Source organism: Cnephaeus nilssonii (genome assembly GCF_951640355.1).
Source record: "Cnephaeus nilssonii genome assembly, chromosome: 17".
In the NCBI taxonomy this organism is placed as follows: Eukaryota; Metazoa; Chordata; class Mammalia; order Chiroptera; family Vespertilionidae; genus Cnephaeus; species Cnephaeus nilssonii.
In genome coordinates, this window is record NC_137088.1 from 2,860,651 (window position 1) to 2,877,325 (window position 16,675).

General features: G+C 59.2%; 2 protein-coding genes across 2 annotated transcripts; both read left to right on the forward strand.

Moving 5' to 3' along the window:
* Positions 1 to 7,376: 7,376 nt before the first annotated feature.
* LOC307113411 (IQ domain-containing protein F5-like) lies at positions 7,377 to 8,887 on the forward strand (the record flags this gene model as incomplete). The annotated part of the gene is made up of 2 exons (XM_079795045.1): positions 7,377 to 7,484; positions 8,453 to 8,887. 2 exons carry the CDS (start codon positions 7,377 to 7,379, stop codon positions 8,885 to 8,887), a joined length of 543 nt encoding a protein of 180 aa, XP_079651171.1.
* Positions 8,888 to 12,184: 3,297 nt separating this feature from the next.
* Positions 12,185 to 13,364, forward strand: LOC307113412 (IQ domain-containing protein F2-like; the record flags this gene model as incomplete). Its single annotated transcript, XM_079795046.1, has 3 exons — positions 12,185 to 12,202; positions 12,367 to 12,459; positions 12,990 to 13,364. The coding sequence occupies 3 exons, from the start codon at positions 12,185 to 12,187 to the stop codon at positions 13,362 to 13,364; spliced, it is 486 nt and encodes a 161-aa protein (XP_079651172.1).
* Positions 13,365 to 16,675: the final 3,311 nt, after the last annotated feature.

The following is a 16,675-nucleotide window of genomic DNA, read 5'->3' on the forward strand; positions in this document are numbered from 1 at the left end:
ACCTCACCTGGACATCTGGGTTATGGAATGGTGGTCTGGGTTACGCATGAAGATCTAGTCCCCTGATACAACACTGGATTTGGTGTTTGTGGCCTGAGCTCCAGGTTGGCCTTCTCGGCCCCGCCATGAAAGTCTAGGACCCGGATGTAGGTCTGAGCCCCGCATGTAGGTCTGGGTGCTGGCAGAGAGGTGTGGTCACTAGGGGGCGCTATGGGCCCAGGTGGGAGGTTTGGGTCAAGGGCAGGACCTCGGGATGATGAAATGGAGGTCAGGACTAGCCTGGACATTTCGACTCCAATAAAGAATAGGCACTGTGTTCCAGTCTGGGTCCCCGGAATGGCCTTCTGGTCCTCGCCATAAAGGTCTGAGCCCTGGATGGACGTCTAGGTCCTGGGAGGGCAGTTCGGGCCAGGGAGGGAGGTCTGGGCCCGGGGGGAGGTCTGGTACCTTAAGTGGACATGTGGGTTATGGAATGGTGGGCTGGATACAGATGATCTAGTCCCCTGATACAACACTGTGTTCGGTGTGTTCGGTGTTTGTGACCAGGGCCCCGGGTTGGCCTTCTCGGCCCCACCATGAAGGTCTGGGACCCGGATGTAGGTCTGAGCACCGGGTGTAGGTCTGGGTGCTGGGAGAGAAGTGTGATCGCGAGGGGGCGCTATGGGCCCAGGTGTGAGGTTTGGGTCAAGGGCAGGACCTCGGGATGATGAAATGGTGGTCAGGACTAGCCTGGCTATTTAGACTTCCATAAAGGAATAGGCACTGGGTTCTAGTCTGGGTCCCCAGAATGGCCTTCTGGTCCTCTCCATAAAGGTCTGGGACCCGGATGGAGGTCTAGGTCCTGGGAGTTTCGTTCCGGCCAGGGAGGGATGTCTGGGCCCCGGGTGGGGGCGGGGGGGAGGTCTGGTACCTCACCTGGACATCTGGGTTATGGAATGGTGGTCTGGGTTACGCATGAAGATCTAGTTCTCTGATACAACACTGGATTTGGTGTTTGTGGCCTGGGCCCCAGGTTGGCCTTCTTGGCCCCGACATGAAGGTCTGGGACCCGGATGTAGGTCTGAGCCCCGCATGTAGGTCTGGGTGCTGGGAGAGAAGTGTGATCGCGAGGGGGCGCTACGGGCCTAGGTGGGAGGTTTGGGTCAAGGGCAGGACCTCGGGATGATGAAATGGAGGTCAGAACTAGCCTGGATATTCAGACTCCAATAAAGAATAGGCACTGGGTTCTAGTCTGGGTCCCCGGAATGGCCTTCTGGGCCTCGCCATAAAGGTCTGGGACCCGCATTGACGTCTGAGCCCCGGATGGAGGTCTAGGTCCTGGGAGAGCAGTTGGGGCCAGAAAGGGAGGTCTGGGCCCTGGGGTCAGTCTGGTACCTCACCTGGACATCTGGGTTATGGAATGGTGGTCTGGGTTACAGATGGAGATCTACACCCCTGACACAACACTGTTTTCGGTGTTTGTGGCCTGGGCCCCGGGTTGTCCTTCTTGGCCCCGCCATGAAGGTCTGGGACCCGGATGGAGGTCTGAGCGCCTGATGTAGGTCTGGGTGCTGGGAGAGAGGTGTGGTCACTAGGGGGCGCTATGGGCCCAGGTGTGAGGTTTGGGTCAAGGGCAGGACCTCGGGATGATGAAATGGTGGTCTGGACTAGCCTGGACATTTCGACTCCAATAAAGAATAGGTACTGTGTTCTAGTCTGGGTCCCCGGAATGGCCTTCTGGTCCTCACCATAAAGGTCTGAGCCCTGGATGGACGTCTAGGACCTGGGAGGGAAGTTCGGGCCAGGTAGGGAGGTCTGAGCCCCAGAGGGCGGTCTGGGTTTGGGGAGGGTCTTTGGGACAGGGTGAGATGTCTGGGCCCCGGGGGGAAGTCTGTTATCTCATCTGGACATCTGGGTTATGGAATGGTGGTTGGGGTTACAGGTGGAGATCTAGTCCCCTGATACAAGACTGGATTCTGTGTTTGAGGTCTGGGCCCCAGGATAATCTTCTCGGCCCAGCCATGAAGATCTGGGACCCGGATGGAGGTCTGAGCCCCGGATGGAGGTCTGGGTCCCCTGAGGGCAGTTCGGACATTTTTTCCATTGATTTTTTTTTTTAGAGAGAGAGAGGTAGGGAGGGGGGCAGAGAGGAATATGGATGTGAGAGAGACACATCCACTGGCTGCCTCCCACATGCACCCCGACCAGGACCAGGGATGGACCCTGCAACTCAGGTACGTGCCCTTGGCCAGGAAGAGCCCTCGACCCTGCGGTGCGAACCCCAGAAAAGAAGTGCCCCCCCCCCCACTGAGGAAGGACGCCGTGGCCAGGGGTGGGGGGCCAGGGGGCAGCCAAGCTCACGCTCCCCCCCTCGGCACCGTGGGAGCTGCGGACACGCGGCCCTGTGGGCCGGGCCGGGCCAGAGACCCCCTCGGGGAAGGACAGACGCGGGACTTGGCTCCAGCAGAGCCCCGGCCCCGCCCGCAGGAGGAGGGCAGCAGCGCCCCCTCTTATCTGACAACGCGGAGCCTGGACACCAGCTGGTCCTTGGGTCACAGGAGCCCTTGTGACGTCACCGCTCCCTCCTCTCCCCCGTCCTGGCCGGGCCCGGCCCCATGGAGCAGCAACCTGAGGGGATGGTAACATCGGAGCCTCTGTCCTCCAGCCATGGGCAACCTGTGCTGTGTAAGCGCCAGGGAGGCCGCGCCCCGGGGGGCAGCCCCTGGGGGTGGGTGAGGAGCTGGGGACGCGCCGGGGCTGGCCCTCACGCGTGCTTCCCCCACCTTCTGCGTACAGAAGCCCGACCCAGAGGAGGCGGCGGCGGCCGCGGCGGAGGAGGAGAAGAAAAGGCTGACCGTGAAGAAGAGGAAGGTAGGGGGGGGCGCGGGGAGCAGGAGGGAATCACGCACCGTGGCCCCTCAGAACCCAGGGTGCTCGGAAGGGGAGGGCCCGTCCCTGGTCCCCCTGCCGTCGCTCAGGGATGCTCTCCTGTCCCCCACACATCCCCGCCCTCTCCTGAGCGAGCACGCTAAGGAGGGACCGACGACCGGTCGATGGATCGGGGTGCACACCGCCCACAGGGAAGGCGGGCACAGGGCAGGGGGCGCTGGAGAGGGGAGAGGGGGCGGCCTGGTCCGAGAGGAGGTGGGTGACTGAGGGGTGGAAGTGGAAGTCGGGAGGAGGGAGGCTGTGGCAGGGGTGGGGCGTGCGGCAGCCTCACGGGCGACGATGCTGAGCTTCACCCTCGAGGGGACCCTGTGGCGCTGCACACCTGCCGGGCGGGGCTTCTGGCCGGAAAGGGTTCCCACGGAGCCGAGAAGACACAGGGCGAGCACGCACCGTCTGAACGGCGAGGACACAGTGACTCCAAGCACGAGCAGAAGTGGCCGCGGCCACGGACAAGATCGCAGCGAGGCGGGGCTGGCCGGCCTCCCAGGCCCTCGGGAGCCCCGGCGGAAGGCCGACGGCAGGAGAAGCCGAGCGAGCGCCCAGCGGCGGGGCCTGCGGCGGTGACGTGACGGGAGCCCTCTGCTTTGCTTGGGCAGGAGCTTCAGGAGAAGCGACGCCGGGAAATCCAAAGGCAGAGCGACGCCACGGACCGGATCCAGGCCTGGTGGCGCGGCACGCTGGTGCGGCGGACCCTGCTGGCGGCCGCGCTGCGCGCCTGGATCATCCAGCTCTGGTGGCGGCGGCTGCTGTGGCGGCGGGGGTGCGGGCTGCGGCAGGGGGTGCTGCAGATCTACGCGGTCGAGGAGCTGGGCGCCGTCAGGCTGCAGTCCTGGTTCCGCATGTGGCAGTGCCACCGGGCCTACTGCCGGATGCGCGGCACCATCTGCCTCTCCGGGGACCCCGAGAGCTGCTTCCGCTTCCAGATCCAGGAGCCTCCGCGGGCTCCGCGGGCTCCGCAGGCTCCACAGAATCCACAGGATCCGCAGGCTCCACAGGATCCACGGGATCCACAGGATCGCCAGGCCCCGCAGGCACAGCGCATGGGCGCTGCCAAAGACCTGGAGTTCCGCGTGGAGATTCTAACCATCTAGGAGGCTCTAAGCCCCAATAAACGTCTGACCGGGCCCGTGTGTCTCGGAGAGTCCCACGCCTCGGGAGCCCACAGCGTCAGCCCCGCCCTCCTCTGTGCCTGGGAAACACGGACGGGGGCCTGTCCTCCCGGACCCAGCACCGGCTGGTCTCCTGACCTTGGCCCAGGGCGGGGCGGGGCTCTGTAACCCTGAAGACTGGGCACCTCCTGTGAGCGCCGTCGCTGTGGTCCCGCTGCCACGTCATCCTGCCGTCCAGCTCTCTGTCCCGCCAGCCCCCAGACGGAGGGCAGGCGCGTGGCCGGGCCCAGGCTCACAGGCCTCTCCTCAGGGAAGTAGCAGGTCCACTCCGCGCCCCCTCCCTCCTGAGGACCAGATTCTCGGGGTGCTGCACACACACAGGGCTGCCACTGCCGTCACCCCCTCGCTAGGCCTGACACCACCTTAGGGACGGCCACATCGGCGGGTGAGGCCCTGTCTCTGACCTCCGGCGATCTGGACTCCCGTCCGACCTCAGCCCCCACTCCTGTGGGCTCGCTGGCACCGCTGCCTCGCGGCTGTCTGTGGGGAAGGGCCGTTTCCTTAAAACGTCCGACCCATCGCAGGCCAGTTCTTCAGCCAAACAACAGAAATGCACCATGGGAAACGTCGATGGGCCCTGCCAGCGTGGCTCAGCGGGTTGGGCGTCGTCCCAGGCACCAAAGGCGCCGGCTCGGTTCCCAGTCCCGGCACAGGCCTGGCTTGCGGCTCCGTCCCCCGTAGGGAGTGTGCAGGAGGCAGCCAATCGATGTTTGTCTCTCTCCCTCTCTCTCTCAAATCAATAAAAACGTTTTTTAAAATGCATGTCATTATTTTTTATTTATTTTTAAGTCTTTATTGTTGAAAGTATTACATATGCCTCCTTTCCCCCACTGACCCCTTCTAGCCACCCCGCCCCAGGCCGCAGGGTGATCTCTGCCCCCTCGACCTGACCCCAGCAACACTGGGGTTCCACTCTTCCTGGTCTCTGACTTCTGCCTTCTCTTAAATATATTTTTATTGAGTTCAGAGAGGAAGGGAGAGGGAGAGAGATAGAAAATCAATGATGAGAGGAAATCATTGATTGGCTGCCTCCTGCACGCCCCACTACTGGGGATCGAGCCCGAAACCCAAGCATGTGCCCTTGACCGGAATCGAACCTGGGTCCCTTCAGTCCGCAGGCCGTCGCTCTATCCACTGAGCCAAAAAGGTTAGGGCAGAGCCACTGATTCTTAGGCATCGATCCAAACCTCTCTGGTCCCCATTAAGACTTCGTGGGAATTGGCCTCGCCCATGTTTCACTGCCCATCACGCCATCCCCTCGCATCCCGGTCCCCAGCTTAACGTTCACTGTCTGTTGTGCGTCCTCTCACCATTTAACCACCACTGGCCTCTCTCCACCCGGCTGAACCCACCCCTCACCTGAACTTGGCCGGCTTCAGAGAGCTGCCCCGGTGGTGTGGCTCGGTTGGTTGGAGCCCAAAGTTTGCAGGGGCGTTTTTTTGTTTGTTTGTTGGTTTCTGTGTGTGTTTTTTTAATTGATTGATTTTAGAGAGAGAGGAAAGGAGGGAGAGAGAGACACACAGAGAGAGGGGTCTGAAAGGGGCATTTCAGAGGTGTGTTAACCTGCAGGCACAGAAACAATGCACAGGCAATGGTCAATCAATCGTAGGTGGGACCTCACCCCCCGGGTGACCTCTGCCCCCTCGCAGGTCACGGGTCACGTGGTTTGGACCCTCTGACCTTTCCTCCCTAGAGATAACTAGGCTTCAGTTGGATTCCAGCTCCAGGCCCAGAAAAGCAGCAAAACCAGCCACTGCGATGTCAGAACCAGCTGCATTGAATAATGACCAGGTGCTAACCAATCAAGTTTTCGGGTTTGGCCCTGGCCGGTTTGGCTCAGTGGATAGAGCGTCGCCCTGCGGACTGAAGGGTCCCAGGTTCGATTCCGGTCAAGGGCACATGCTTGGGTTGCGGGCTCGATCCCCAGTAGTGGGGCGTGCAGGAGGCAGCCGATCAATGATTTCCTCTCATCATTGATGTTTCTATCTCTCCCTCGCCCTTCCTCTCTGAAATCAATAAAATATTTTTTTAAAAAAAAAAGCTAAAAAATTAAAGTTTGCGGGTTTGATTCCCCGTCAAGGCACATACCCAAGTTGCAGGTTCGATCCCCAGTCTGGGTGCGTACAGGAGGTAACCAATCGATGTTTCTCTCACATCCATGTTTCTCTCTCTCTCCCCCTTCCTCTCTCTCTAAAAATCAGTAAAAAATATCCTTGTGTGAGAATGAAAAATAAGAAAAAGAAAGAGCTGAACTTCCCTGAAGAATACCGTATCTGCAGATTGCGTATGTCAGGGCCACAGCTGGACAAACTTCCCAAGACAAGTTTGCTTTTTGAGCTGAAGGTCTCCCCTTCTTTCTCCAAAGGGGCAATTGTCCCCCTTTTCCTCTTGAGCACAGACGACGTCACCACACACTTAACCGAGGAGGGGGCAGCAGACTGGGTCCCCCCACTTCCCACCAGCTCACCCCCATCTCGGCGGCGTCCGCACCACACTGCCGTCCTCCAGTGGAAATGAGTTGTCTCTGCCCGGCCGAGACCACCCCCCCACGGGGCTCTTTCCCTCTTGCCTGCGATCGCCCCGACTCTGCAATGCCGTCACCCTGCCGCTCATTTGTCTCCTTCAATGAACACACAACCCGTCCCCGTCCTCAAAAAGTGCGCCTGTTCCAGTTCTCTGCGTCCCCGTGCCTCCCACGCCTCCCGTTCGCTCCTTAACCCTCTCCGGGGCTTCCCTCCTCACCGCCCTCAACTCCACAGAAACTGAAGGCCGAAGGGCATTGGTGAGAGAGTGTTTACAAACATGGCCGAAGTGACTTCCCTCCTGTCGCCATGCCCCTTTGCAATGTGACCTTGCAGCTCCATCAATCAAGAGATGACGGCCCTCACCGGTGTGGCTCAGTGGATAGAGCCTGGGCCTGCGGACTCAAGGGTCCCAGGCTCGATTCCGGTCAAGGGCATGGACCTTGGTTGCGGGCACATCCCCAGTAGGGGGAGTGCAGGAGGCAGCTGATCAATGTTTCTCTCTCATCGGTGTTTCTAACTCTCTCTCCCTCTCCCTTCCTCTCTGTAAAAAATCAATAAAATATATGGAAAAAAAAAAAGAACAGCCAGTCCCCTCGGTGCCGGCCGGGGAAGGTGGATTCCGGGGCCTCAGGAGGCCACCGGGCATCGAGGGTCTCTGGGCCAGGCCGGAGGGGGTGGGTGCTGCAGGCACACGGCTGAGCAGAGACCCACCGGCCACGCCTGTCTCCTCTGACTCTAGTTCCGGGGAGACAACATGGACGCAGAGGTGAAGAAGTACCTTGAGAAATACAAGCAAGGGCAAAGTGAGGAAACCAGAGAGACGAAGGAAGAAGACCCTCTGACCCCACCCAGCACACCGAAGGTAGGTCTGTGGGGACCTCAGCGTGAGGGTGACTGTGACCCCAGCCCGCACCCCCTCTCGCCCAGTCGCCCGGCCGCGATGGGCCGTCCTCTCTGAGGCCACGGCATGGGGCGCTCAGGCACTGGTCCCCCAACCAGGCTGCCCTGTGAGGGGAAGACGGTGCTGTGAGTGATCCTTGGGGACAGCCCTCACCCACCGAGGAGGCCCGGCCCCGGCTGCGGGTCGTCCTCCCCAGAGCTGGCGGGACAGGGATGGACGCCCCCCTGGCTCCCCTTCTCCTAGCGCCTCGGGGCTGAGAGAGGGGGGCGCTGAGGGACCTGGAGAGTCGCGTGTAGGGAGGAGAGACCCTGGCAGAGAGTGGGGTGGTGAGGGCTGTGCTGGGGGAAGGCATTGCCAAGGAAAGGGGAACCCAAGTCCCACATCGTGTGGGCGTGTGGGCAGGCGCGTGCCCCCGTGTGTGCGCTTAAGGTGTGAGCACCCGAGAATGCGCGTGAGCAAGAAACCAGAAAGAGGCCACACTGTGGAGCAGGGAAACGCCTAGCACTTGACGGTGGCGGGGGGGGGGGGGGGGGGGGCTGGAAGCGGCATGAGAGGCCAGCCAAGGGCGCCAGCCTCCAGCCTGTGGGTGGCCGGAGGGAAGCCCTGCCCTCAGGTAGGAGGTGGAGCCCAGAGACCAGGGTGCTCTCTGTCCGTGGACCCGGGGAGGACTCAGGCAGGGGCGCCCCCCGGGACAAGTGGGGACCGAGTCTCAGAGGCAGCGTGACCGGCCCGTGTCCACTCCCCGAGAGCGGCAGACAGGGCGCCTACCTGTGTGGTCTTCTTCCTGTGCCAGGCCCGGGGCCCGGACTTCTGGGGCAGGGGCGGTGGCTGGGAGAGGACAGGACCCCCTCCTGGCGCATCCGGGGGCTGAGGCGGGTGGGGAACGGTCCCGAGTGTCCCTTCCTCTTCCTTGCTGCCCCGCCCCCAAGGTAAAGAAGCTCTCTGATGAAGAGGAGAGAGCCAAGCAGATCCAGGCCTGGTGGCGGGGCACCCTGGTGCGCCGGACGCTGCTGTCCGCCGCGCTCTGCGCCTCCATCATCCAGCGCTGGTGGAAGCAGGTGCAGGCGCAGCTGCTGGAGGAGCGGCGGTGGGTGGCGCTGGAGGCCTACACGCGGCAGAAGTGGGCGGCGGTCCGGCTGCAGTCCTGGTTCCGCATGTGGCGCGTCCGCCTCCGTTACTGCCGCCTGCTGCAGGCCACCCGCATCATCCAGATGTACTGGCGCTACCATAACTGCCACACCAACGGCTTCTTCCAAGGCAGGTACGAACTCACCGCGAACCAGCTGGGACTCGAACTTGAGATCTTCCTGGGGTCACAGATTTGTCGGATTACAGAGTGCATCCCCTTCCCAATAAAGAACTGACCAGGTCTGCTCCACCTCCGTGTGCCCGCGTCTCTCTCTTACCCTTGGCGACAGCGTGGATGGACATGGAAACTATTGTGCTAGAGAAACATCACAGGACCGCACTGACATGTGGAATGCACTGAACACAATAAACCGATGAGCAAGACAGGTCCAGAGGCCTGGATGCATGGAACAGACGGACGGATCTCAGGGGGCAGGGGGAAGGGGGTGTAGGGGATGGGGAGAGATTAACCAAAGATCATATATGCATACATGCATAACCCATGGACACGGAAAACAGTTTGGGGAAGGCCTGGCGTGGAGCAGGGGTTGAGTGGAGGGGAACAAAAAGTGGGGAAATGGGGGGCATCGGTAATACTAACAACAACAAATAGCGGTCATAGTTGCCCAACTTTGTAAATATACTAAAAATTACTGGATTGCACAAGTTTAAAGGGTAAGTGTTGTTAACGGAAAAACATTCAAACCTGTAAAGAATTTTTTGTGAGTTTATTTGAGCCAGACTGTCGACAATTGCCAGGAAGCAGAACCTCGACGGGTTGGGCTAGTGCTCCAGAGAATGGTGGTTTTTCACCCATTTTTATACATTAGAATCAAAGGAGGAGCCGTAGGTGGGTTACATGAAATCCATTGGTGATAGGTTAGGGAGGCGGGAGAAAGCAAAGTGAGTGGGGGCGGGGGGACCTCTGGGGTTGGATAAAAAGTAAAATGAGAGACACATACTTTTTTACTTAGGTGGGTGCAGGCTAGTTAACAGTCAACAACATGATAACAACAACAATGAAGGAATTTGTGGTCTCCTGGCGCCCAGGGCATTTGGATGTGCCCTGAGGGGTCCAGAAAAAAGGGGAAGTTACAAGTTACCCTGACAGTTCAAGGATATCCTATATAATAAAAGCCTAATACGCAAATCGCCCGAAGGGTGGAACGACCCGTTGCTATGATGCGCACTGACCACCAGGGGGGCAGACGTTCAATGCAGGAGCTGCCCCCTGGTGGTCAGTGCGCTCCCACAGGGGGAGCGCTGCTCAGCCAGAAGCCGGGCTCACGGCTGGTGAGCGCAGTGGCCATGGCGGGAGCCTCTCCCACCTCCGCGGCAATGCTAAGGAGCAGCGAGCTGAGTGGTAAGGAGCCAGCAGGCAGGAGGTAAAGAGCGAGGTGTCCCGGACTGCAAGAGGGTGCAAGCCTGGCTGAAAGACCCCTCCCCCCCCCCAGTGCATGAATTTCATGCACCGGGCCTCTAGTGTTATCATAGATGCAAAAAGACAGATGGGCTCAGTTAAGGTCAAGATTGACCTTGTCAGGGGAGATCCCGGCCTAGGACATGACTGCCACCATCACTGCTTTGGGTTAAAGTGTTAATTTCAGACCATCCTTTGTGGTTAACCATAGTTCTTAGAGTTCCCAAGACGCAGGCCTTCCCTGAGCTGGTCAGGTCAGCATGTGGCCCCTTTCGCCCACAGTTTCATTTGTCGACGAAAAGTTTCCTGTGGATAGTCCACATTCTTAGAAGGGACTCAGCATCACGATGGCCGCCTTTCTCCACAAGATCAATGCACTTAGTCGAGATCCTGGCGAGACTAGCACTGACATGGGGAAGCATTGACGGAAGTCTATCTTTTAAAAATATTTTTTTATTGATTTCAGAAAGAGAGAGAAACATCACTGAGAGAGAGAATCATTGATCCACTGCCTCCTGCATGCCCCCTACTGGGGAATCAAGCCCATACCCCAGACCTGTGCCCTGACCGGGAACCAACTGTGACCTCCTAGTTCATAGGTTGATGTTCAACCCCTGAGCCACACCGGACAGGCGGAAATGTCTATCTCTCTATATAAAAGCCTAGTATGCTAAGTGTCTGACCGTTCGACCGTTCAACTGGTCAACCGGTCAACCGGTCGCTATGACACCCACTGACCACCAGGGAGGCAGACACTCTGACTGGTAGGTTAGCTTGCTGCTGGGGTCCAGCTCATTGGGACTGGGTGAAATGGGCCGGACACGCCCTGGAGCCCTCCCGCGGTCCCTCCCCGGCCGGCCAACCTCCAGTGGCCACACCCAGGTCAAGGGACCCCACCAGTGCATGAATCCGTGCACTGGGCCTCTAGTCATTACTAATAGCTTTGAATAGTTTGTCACATTGGAAATATCTAAATGGGTAAATTTTTAACCCTTTGGATAGGAATCTACCTGGGTGTGGTGCCTTATTCAGGGTGGATCTTTAATAGCCTTTGTTGGTTTACTGTTTTCTAGATTCGTCTGGTCTCTGTTTCCTACGGGGTACTGGGGTGCTGAAACCCGAATCAGGGGCCGACAGGAAGTGCTAAGTCTGAGAAGACACTAGAAGTGTCCGTGGGCCCTCCCGCTCCCCCGTGGCTGATACCGTTGTCATTAGTGATGAGAACAGGAAAGGAGCCGGGAAGACCAACTGCCACGGGCAGGTCACGTGGGCAGCGGCACCCGGAGCCTGACGCTCTCACTCCCCGGGGAGCCGCCGGTCTATCCCCGCAGATCCCAGATCACGGGGGGAGGGGGGGGAGACCAGCCCCGTGCCCCGTAAAGTTGGGGTGATGTGGGGAAGGTACTTGGCTGTCAGTCACACCTGGGAACAGGTCATTGGCCAGAATGGGCGTGGCCGCTGCAAGCGCCCGGCGGGTACTTGACAAGGAAACGCATGTGGCGTGTGGTCTTGGCCCCCTGGGTGTGGCGCTGGACGCCTGGCTCGCCGGGCTCCCTCGCTCCTGCTTCCTGGCACTTGCCCACGTGGACCCCCCCACACTGGACGAAGGGGTCACCGGCCTGATGCTGACCTGGGCCTGGCTGCAGCGTGGAACGGAAATGGCCACTGGCTTTGCTTCCGGCTCTACTGAAACCCCAGCTGCTTCTGCGGCTGGAATGGAACATGGGGGACCCAGAGGCGTGGTTCCACGCAAATGAAAAAACCACTCATCCTCTCAAGGCATCGTAAGGACCGTCCCCCAGTGCCCAGTGGGAAGCGGACACCGCCGATGTCCCCCGCTAACCGTCGGTCACGGGGAGGACATGCAGGGGCCTGGAGGGGAGCCCCGGTGTGGGGGGCACTCAAGTGCATCACCTGTCCGCGGCCCTGGGACAGCTGTCGCGGGGGAAGTAGACAGGGCTTGCTTCTGAGGAAGACGCAGCTGTAGGGCAGGTGTCCTGACCCTCGTGTCATAATGCGATTGTGAGCTCATCGCTCTCTCCCTCATATGACCCCCCCCCCCCAGGCTCCGGGAGCAGAGAAACCAAGGCTAGTGAACCATCTAAAGACCGCTATGGGGGTTCGATTTTGTGTAAGAGACACAGCCAGGTCTCCTCGGCAGGCCTGGGGTGGGCGGGAACCACCCTGGGCTTGAGAGGTCTTGGGAAAAGAGGGGCTGTTGAGGCAGCGGGAGGCCCTGGAGAGAAGCAGCGTCTAACTCATCCATTCGTTTCTCCCGTTTAATTTTGAGGCCAGAAAGACGGCAATCTCGTTTTAATTGAGGTCGTGTACGAGGAAGACATTCAGTTGGTGATGTTACCAGAAGAAGAGCCGCCGCCCCCACCGCCGGTGGGTACACCCCAGGGGGTTCAGAGAAACCCAGAGCATTTGCCTCTGCCCTTGGGCGCCGGCTCCTTCCCGCCACTCCCTGCTCAGCTTGGGCTGTGGGTCTGGGTCTGACTGTGACGTGAAGAGTGAATGGAGAGCCCGGCCGGTGTGGCCCAGGGGTTGAGCATCGGCCTATGAACCAGGAGATCATGGTTCAATACCAGGAGATCATGGTTCAATACCAGGAGATCATGGTTCAATACCAGGAGATCATGGTTCAATACCAGGAGATCATGGTTCAATTCCCGGTCAGGGCACATGGCCGGTTGTGGGCTCGATCCCCAGTGTGGGACGTGTAGAAGGCAGCCAGTCAATAATTCTCTCTCATCATTGCTCCTTCTCCCTCTGCCTTCCTCTCTGAAATCAATAAAAATATATTTAAGAGAGAGAGGGAGAGAGGGAGAGAGAGAGAGAGACCAGGGACCCTTGCAGCAAACCCTGGGAGGTGGGGGCGGGGGGCTTCCTGAGAGGGGTCTTTGATCTCTGCCTAGCGAGGAAGAACGAGAGCGGCCAGGAAGATCCAGGCCTGGTGGCGGGGCCAGCTGGTGCGCCGGGCGCTGCTGCACGCGGCGCTGCGGGCCTGGGTCATCCAGCGCTGGTGGCGGCAGACGCTGGAGCAGCTGCTGCAGAGGAAGCGGCGGGAGGCGCTGGTCAGCTTCGCCATCAGGGAGCGGGCGGTGGTCAAGCTCCAGTCTTTGGTCCGCATGTGGCGCGTCCACTGGCGCTACACCCAGGTGCTCAACGCCATCTACGTCATCCGCTGCCACTGGCTGAGCCACAGCTGCCAGACCTGCGCGCTCCTCCGGGGACACTGCGTGGTCACGGCCACCCACCTGCAGTTCCACATCGAGATCACCAACCCCTGAGGCCGGGGGCAGGGACGCGGACCCTCTGTCCCCAGTAAAGGTCTGAGCGGATGTGCTGTCGCGTGGTGCCCCCGGGAGTGGAAAGGTTAGGACGCGGGCCTGCTGCCGCCTCTGCTCCCCGGGAAAACAGGTCCCGTGGGGCTCCGGCTGCCTCGTGGCCCCTGTGCTGAACCTACAATGAATGTATGCTGCCGACTCGGTTATCAAACGGAAACTGTGGTCCTGGTCTATGCCGACACATGACAGAGCCCGTCCCAGCCCCTGCCCGCCCCCCGGGGTGTGAGGGACGCCCCTCCTGCAGCCTGTGGGGTCCTCTGCCCAGCAGAACGGGCCCCGGGCTCCTCGGTCGGCCTGGCGCCGGGACACGCCGACGAGGTCTCTTTGGCCAGAACCCAGGGAAATGCCAACACCCGGCTGACTGCGGGGAGCAGGTGACAGCCGCAGGGAAGGGCAGGAGGCTGGCCTCTGTGGGGGCGGGGCCACTGGGCGTGCTGACGGGCAGGTGGGAACCCGGGCACTAGTCGGAAACGAGTTCGAGGCCCTGCATCCGCACCCACCGTCCCGCACCCGGACTCCTCTCCCCGCGGGCCGAGCAGCAAGCAGATTCCTCCGTAGTCCCCGAACCCCTGCCCTGGTCTCCGTTCTTGGTGATCTTACCATCGGCCAAGATGTCCCGCCCCATCTCCCCATTCTTATGTCTGATGACCCTTCGGCGTGCTCCCGGCCACCTCCCCTGGTCACCGTCAGCAGCGCTGCTCCGTGGAGCGCTGTGATGTTCGGCATCTGTGCGGCCCTTCGGGCAGCGACTGGGCACGCGGGGCTGTGGAGGATGTAAATGTGCCCAGCGCTTGGCTCAGTGGATGGAGCGTCGGCCTGCAGACTGAAGGGTCCCGGGTTCAATTCCCGGTCAAGGGCACGTATCTCGGTTGCAGGCTCCATCCCAGCCCCGGTCAGGGCAGGTACAGGAGGCAGCCAATCAATGTGTCTCTCTCACATGGACGTTTTTCTCTCTCTCTCTGTCTCTCCCCCTCCCTTCCACTCTCTCTCAAAAAAATCAATGGGGCCGAAACCGGTTTGGCTCAGTGGATAGAGCGTCGGTCTGTGGATTGGGGGGGGTCCCAGGTTCGATTCCGGTCAAGGGCATGTGCATTGGTTGCGGGCACATCCCCAGTGGGGGGTGTGCAGGAGGCAGCTGATGGATGTTTCTCTCTCATCGATGTTTCTAGCTCTCTATCCCTCCCCCTTCCTCTCTGTAAAAAAATCAATAAAATATATTTTTGAAAAATCAATGGGAAAATATTCTCAGGTGAGGATTAACAGCAACAACGCGTGCCTAGCGCAGCTGAAGAACTGAATTTTTAATTTCATTTCATTTAAGTTTCAATAGCTACTAACTGTTCCATCAGGCGGCGTGGCTCTGCACCTCACCATTCCCAACTCTTGCCCAGATGGCTTTTTCTAGAGCTGCCTTCTCGGATTCCTTTCTTTTCTCCTTCCTGTTTACCTTTCAAATACCCCCCAACAGAATGGAGAACGGTACAGGTGCCACGGAATTGGGCAGAGCAGTTCCTCAAGAAACTAAAAGTAGGGTTATACGGCCCGGCCGGCGTGGCTCAGTGGTTGAGCATCATCAACCTATGAACCAAGAGGTCACAGTTCAATTTCCAGTCAGGGCACATGCCCAGGTTGTGAGCTTGGTTCCCCAGTAGGGGCCGTGCAGGAGGCAGCGATCCATGCTTCTCTCTCATTGATGTTTCTATCTCCTTCTCCCATCCTCTCTGAAATCAATAAAAATATATATTTTTTAAAATAGAATTATCTGGCCCAGCCATTCCACTTCTGGGCACATGCCCTAAAGCAGTGGTCGGCAAACTCATTAGTCATCAGAGCCAAATATCAACAGGACAACGATTGAAATTTCTTTTGAGAGCCACATTTTTTAAACTTAAACTTCTTCTGACGCCACTTCTTCAAAATAGACTCGCCCAGGCCGTGGTATTTTGTGGAAGAGCCACACTCAAGGGGCCAGAGCCGCACGTGGCTCGTGAGCCACGGTTTGCCGACCATGGCCCTAAAGGATCTAACGCAGCGTCTCAGAGGTCTCTGAGACTGGTGCTCACAGCAGCATTAACGACTCACACTGGCCGGAAGCCGGAAGCATCGCCGTGTCCGTCCGGAGGAATGGATGGACAGAAAGCGGTCTCTGCACGAGCGGAGCGTGGCCAGCCGAGAAAGGCAGGGATGCGGCCGCAGCAGGACGAGCCTTGCAGACGCTGTGCTGAGGGAAAGCAGTCAGTCCCAGAAGGACACACGCTGTAGGGTCCTCCCCGGGGAGGCATGTAACCAATGGCTTTCACAGGGAGAAAGGCCAGCATGGCGGGGGCCAGGAGCTGGGGAGTGGGGAGGATGGAGAGTGTTTAATGGGGTTTCAGTTCCGCACGACGGATAACCTCCTGGAGATGGATGGCGCTGCTAATTTCAACAGCAAAGTGAATACAGCCAATGCCAATTGTTTACTTAAGATGGTTAAAATGGTGAATGTTGGGTGGCTCAGGGGTTGAGCGTCGACCTATGAACCAGGAGGTCACGGTTCCATTCCGGCCAAGGGCACATGCCCGGGTTGCAGGCTCGGTCCCCAGTGGGGGGTGTGCAGGAGGCAGCCAATCCATGATTCTCTCTCATCACTGATGTTTCTCTCTCTCCTTCTCCCTTCCTCTCTCTAAAAATCAATTTAAAACATATTTTTAAAAATGGTAAATGTTATGCTATGTATATTCTACCACAATTTAAAAATAGTATATTTTAAAGGTTGTGGGGAGGGGAGCAAAAGATGATCCTACCTAATAAAAGGGAAGTATGCAAATAACCATCACTCCGCTATGCCCACGATTGGGCCGGTGGCAGGCTGGGGGTGGGACTTGGGGTGGCCAATTGGGCTGACAGGATGAGTGTGAGTCCCTGCCCCCCCATTCCTCCCGTAGGCCCCAACGGCCAGCACTGCGGGAGGACCGATGGAGCCGGCGGAAGGCGCAGGTGGGGGAACTCGGGGTGGCCGATTGCATGGCTGCCGGCACCAGTTTTCCGCCAGCAGCAGTTTTCCTCTGGCCACCCGCCGATCGGAGCGCCTCCCAATCGGAGTTCCTCTCGGGGTGGCTTCCGATGGAGGGAGGCGCTCCGATCGGCGGGTGGCCAGAGGAAAACTGCTGCTGGCGGAAAACTGGTGCCGGCAGCCAGGTGAAGGAAGGTCTACTGCACGAAACTTCGTGCAACGGGCTTCTAGTATGGGCTGTAAAATGACTGAACATACCATC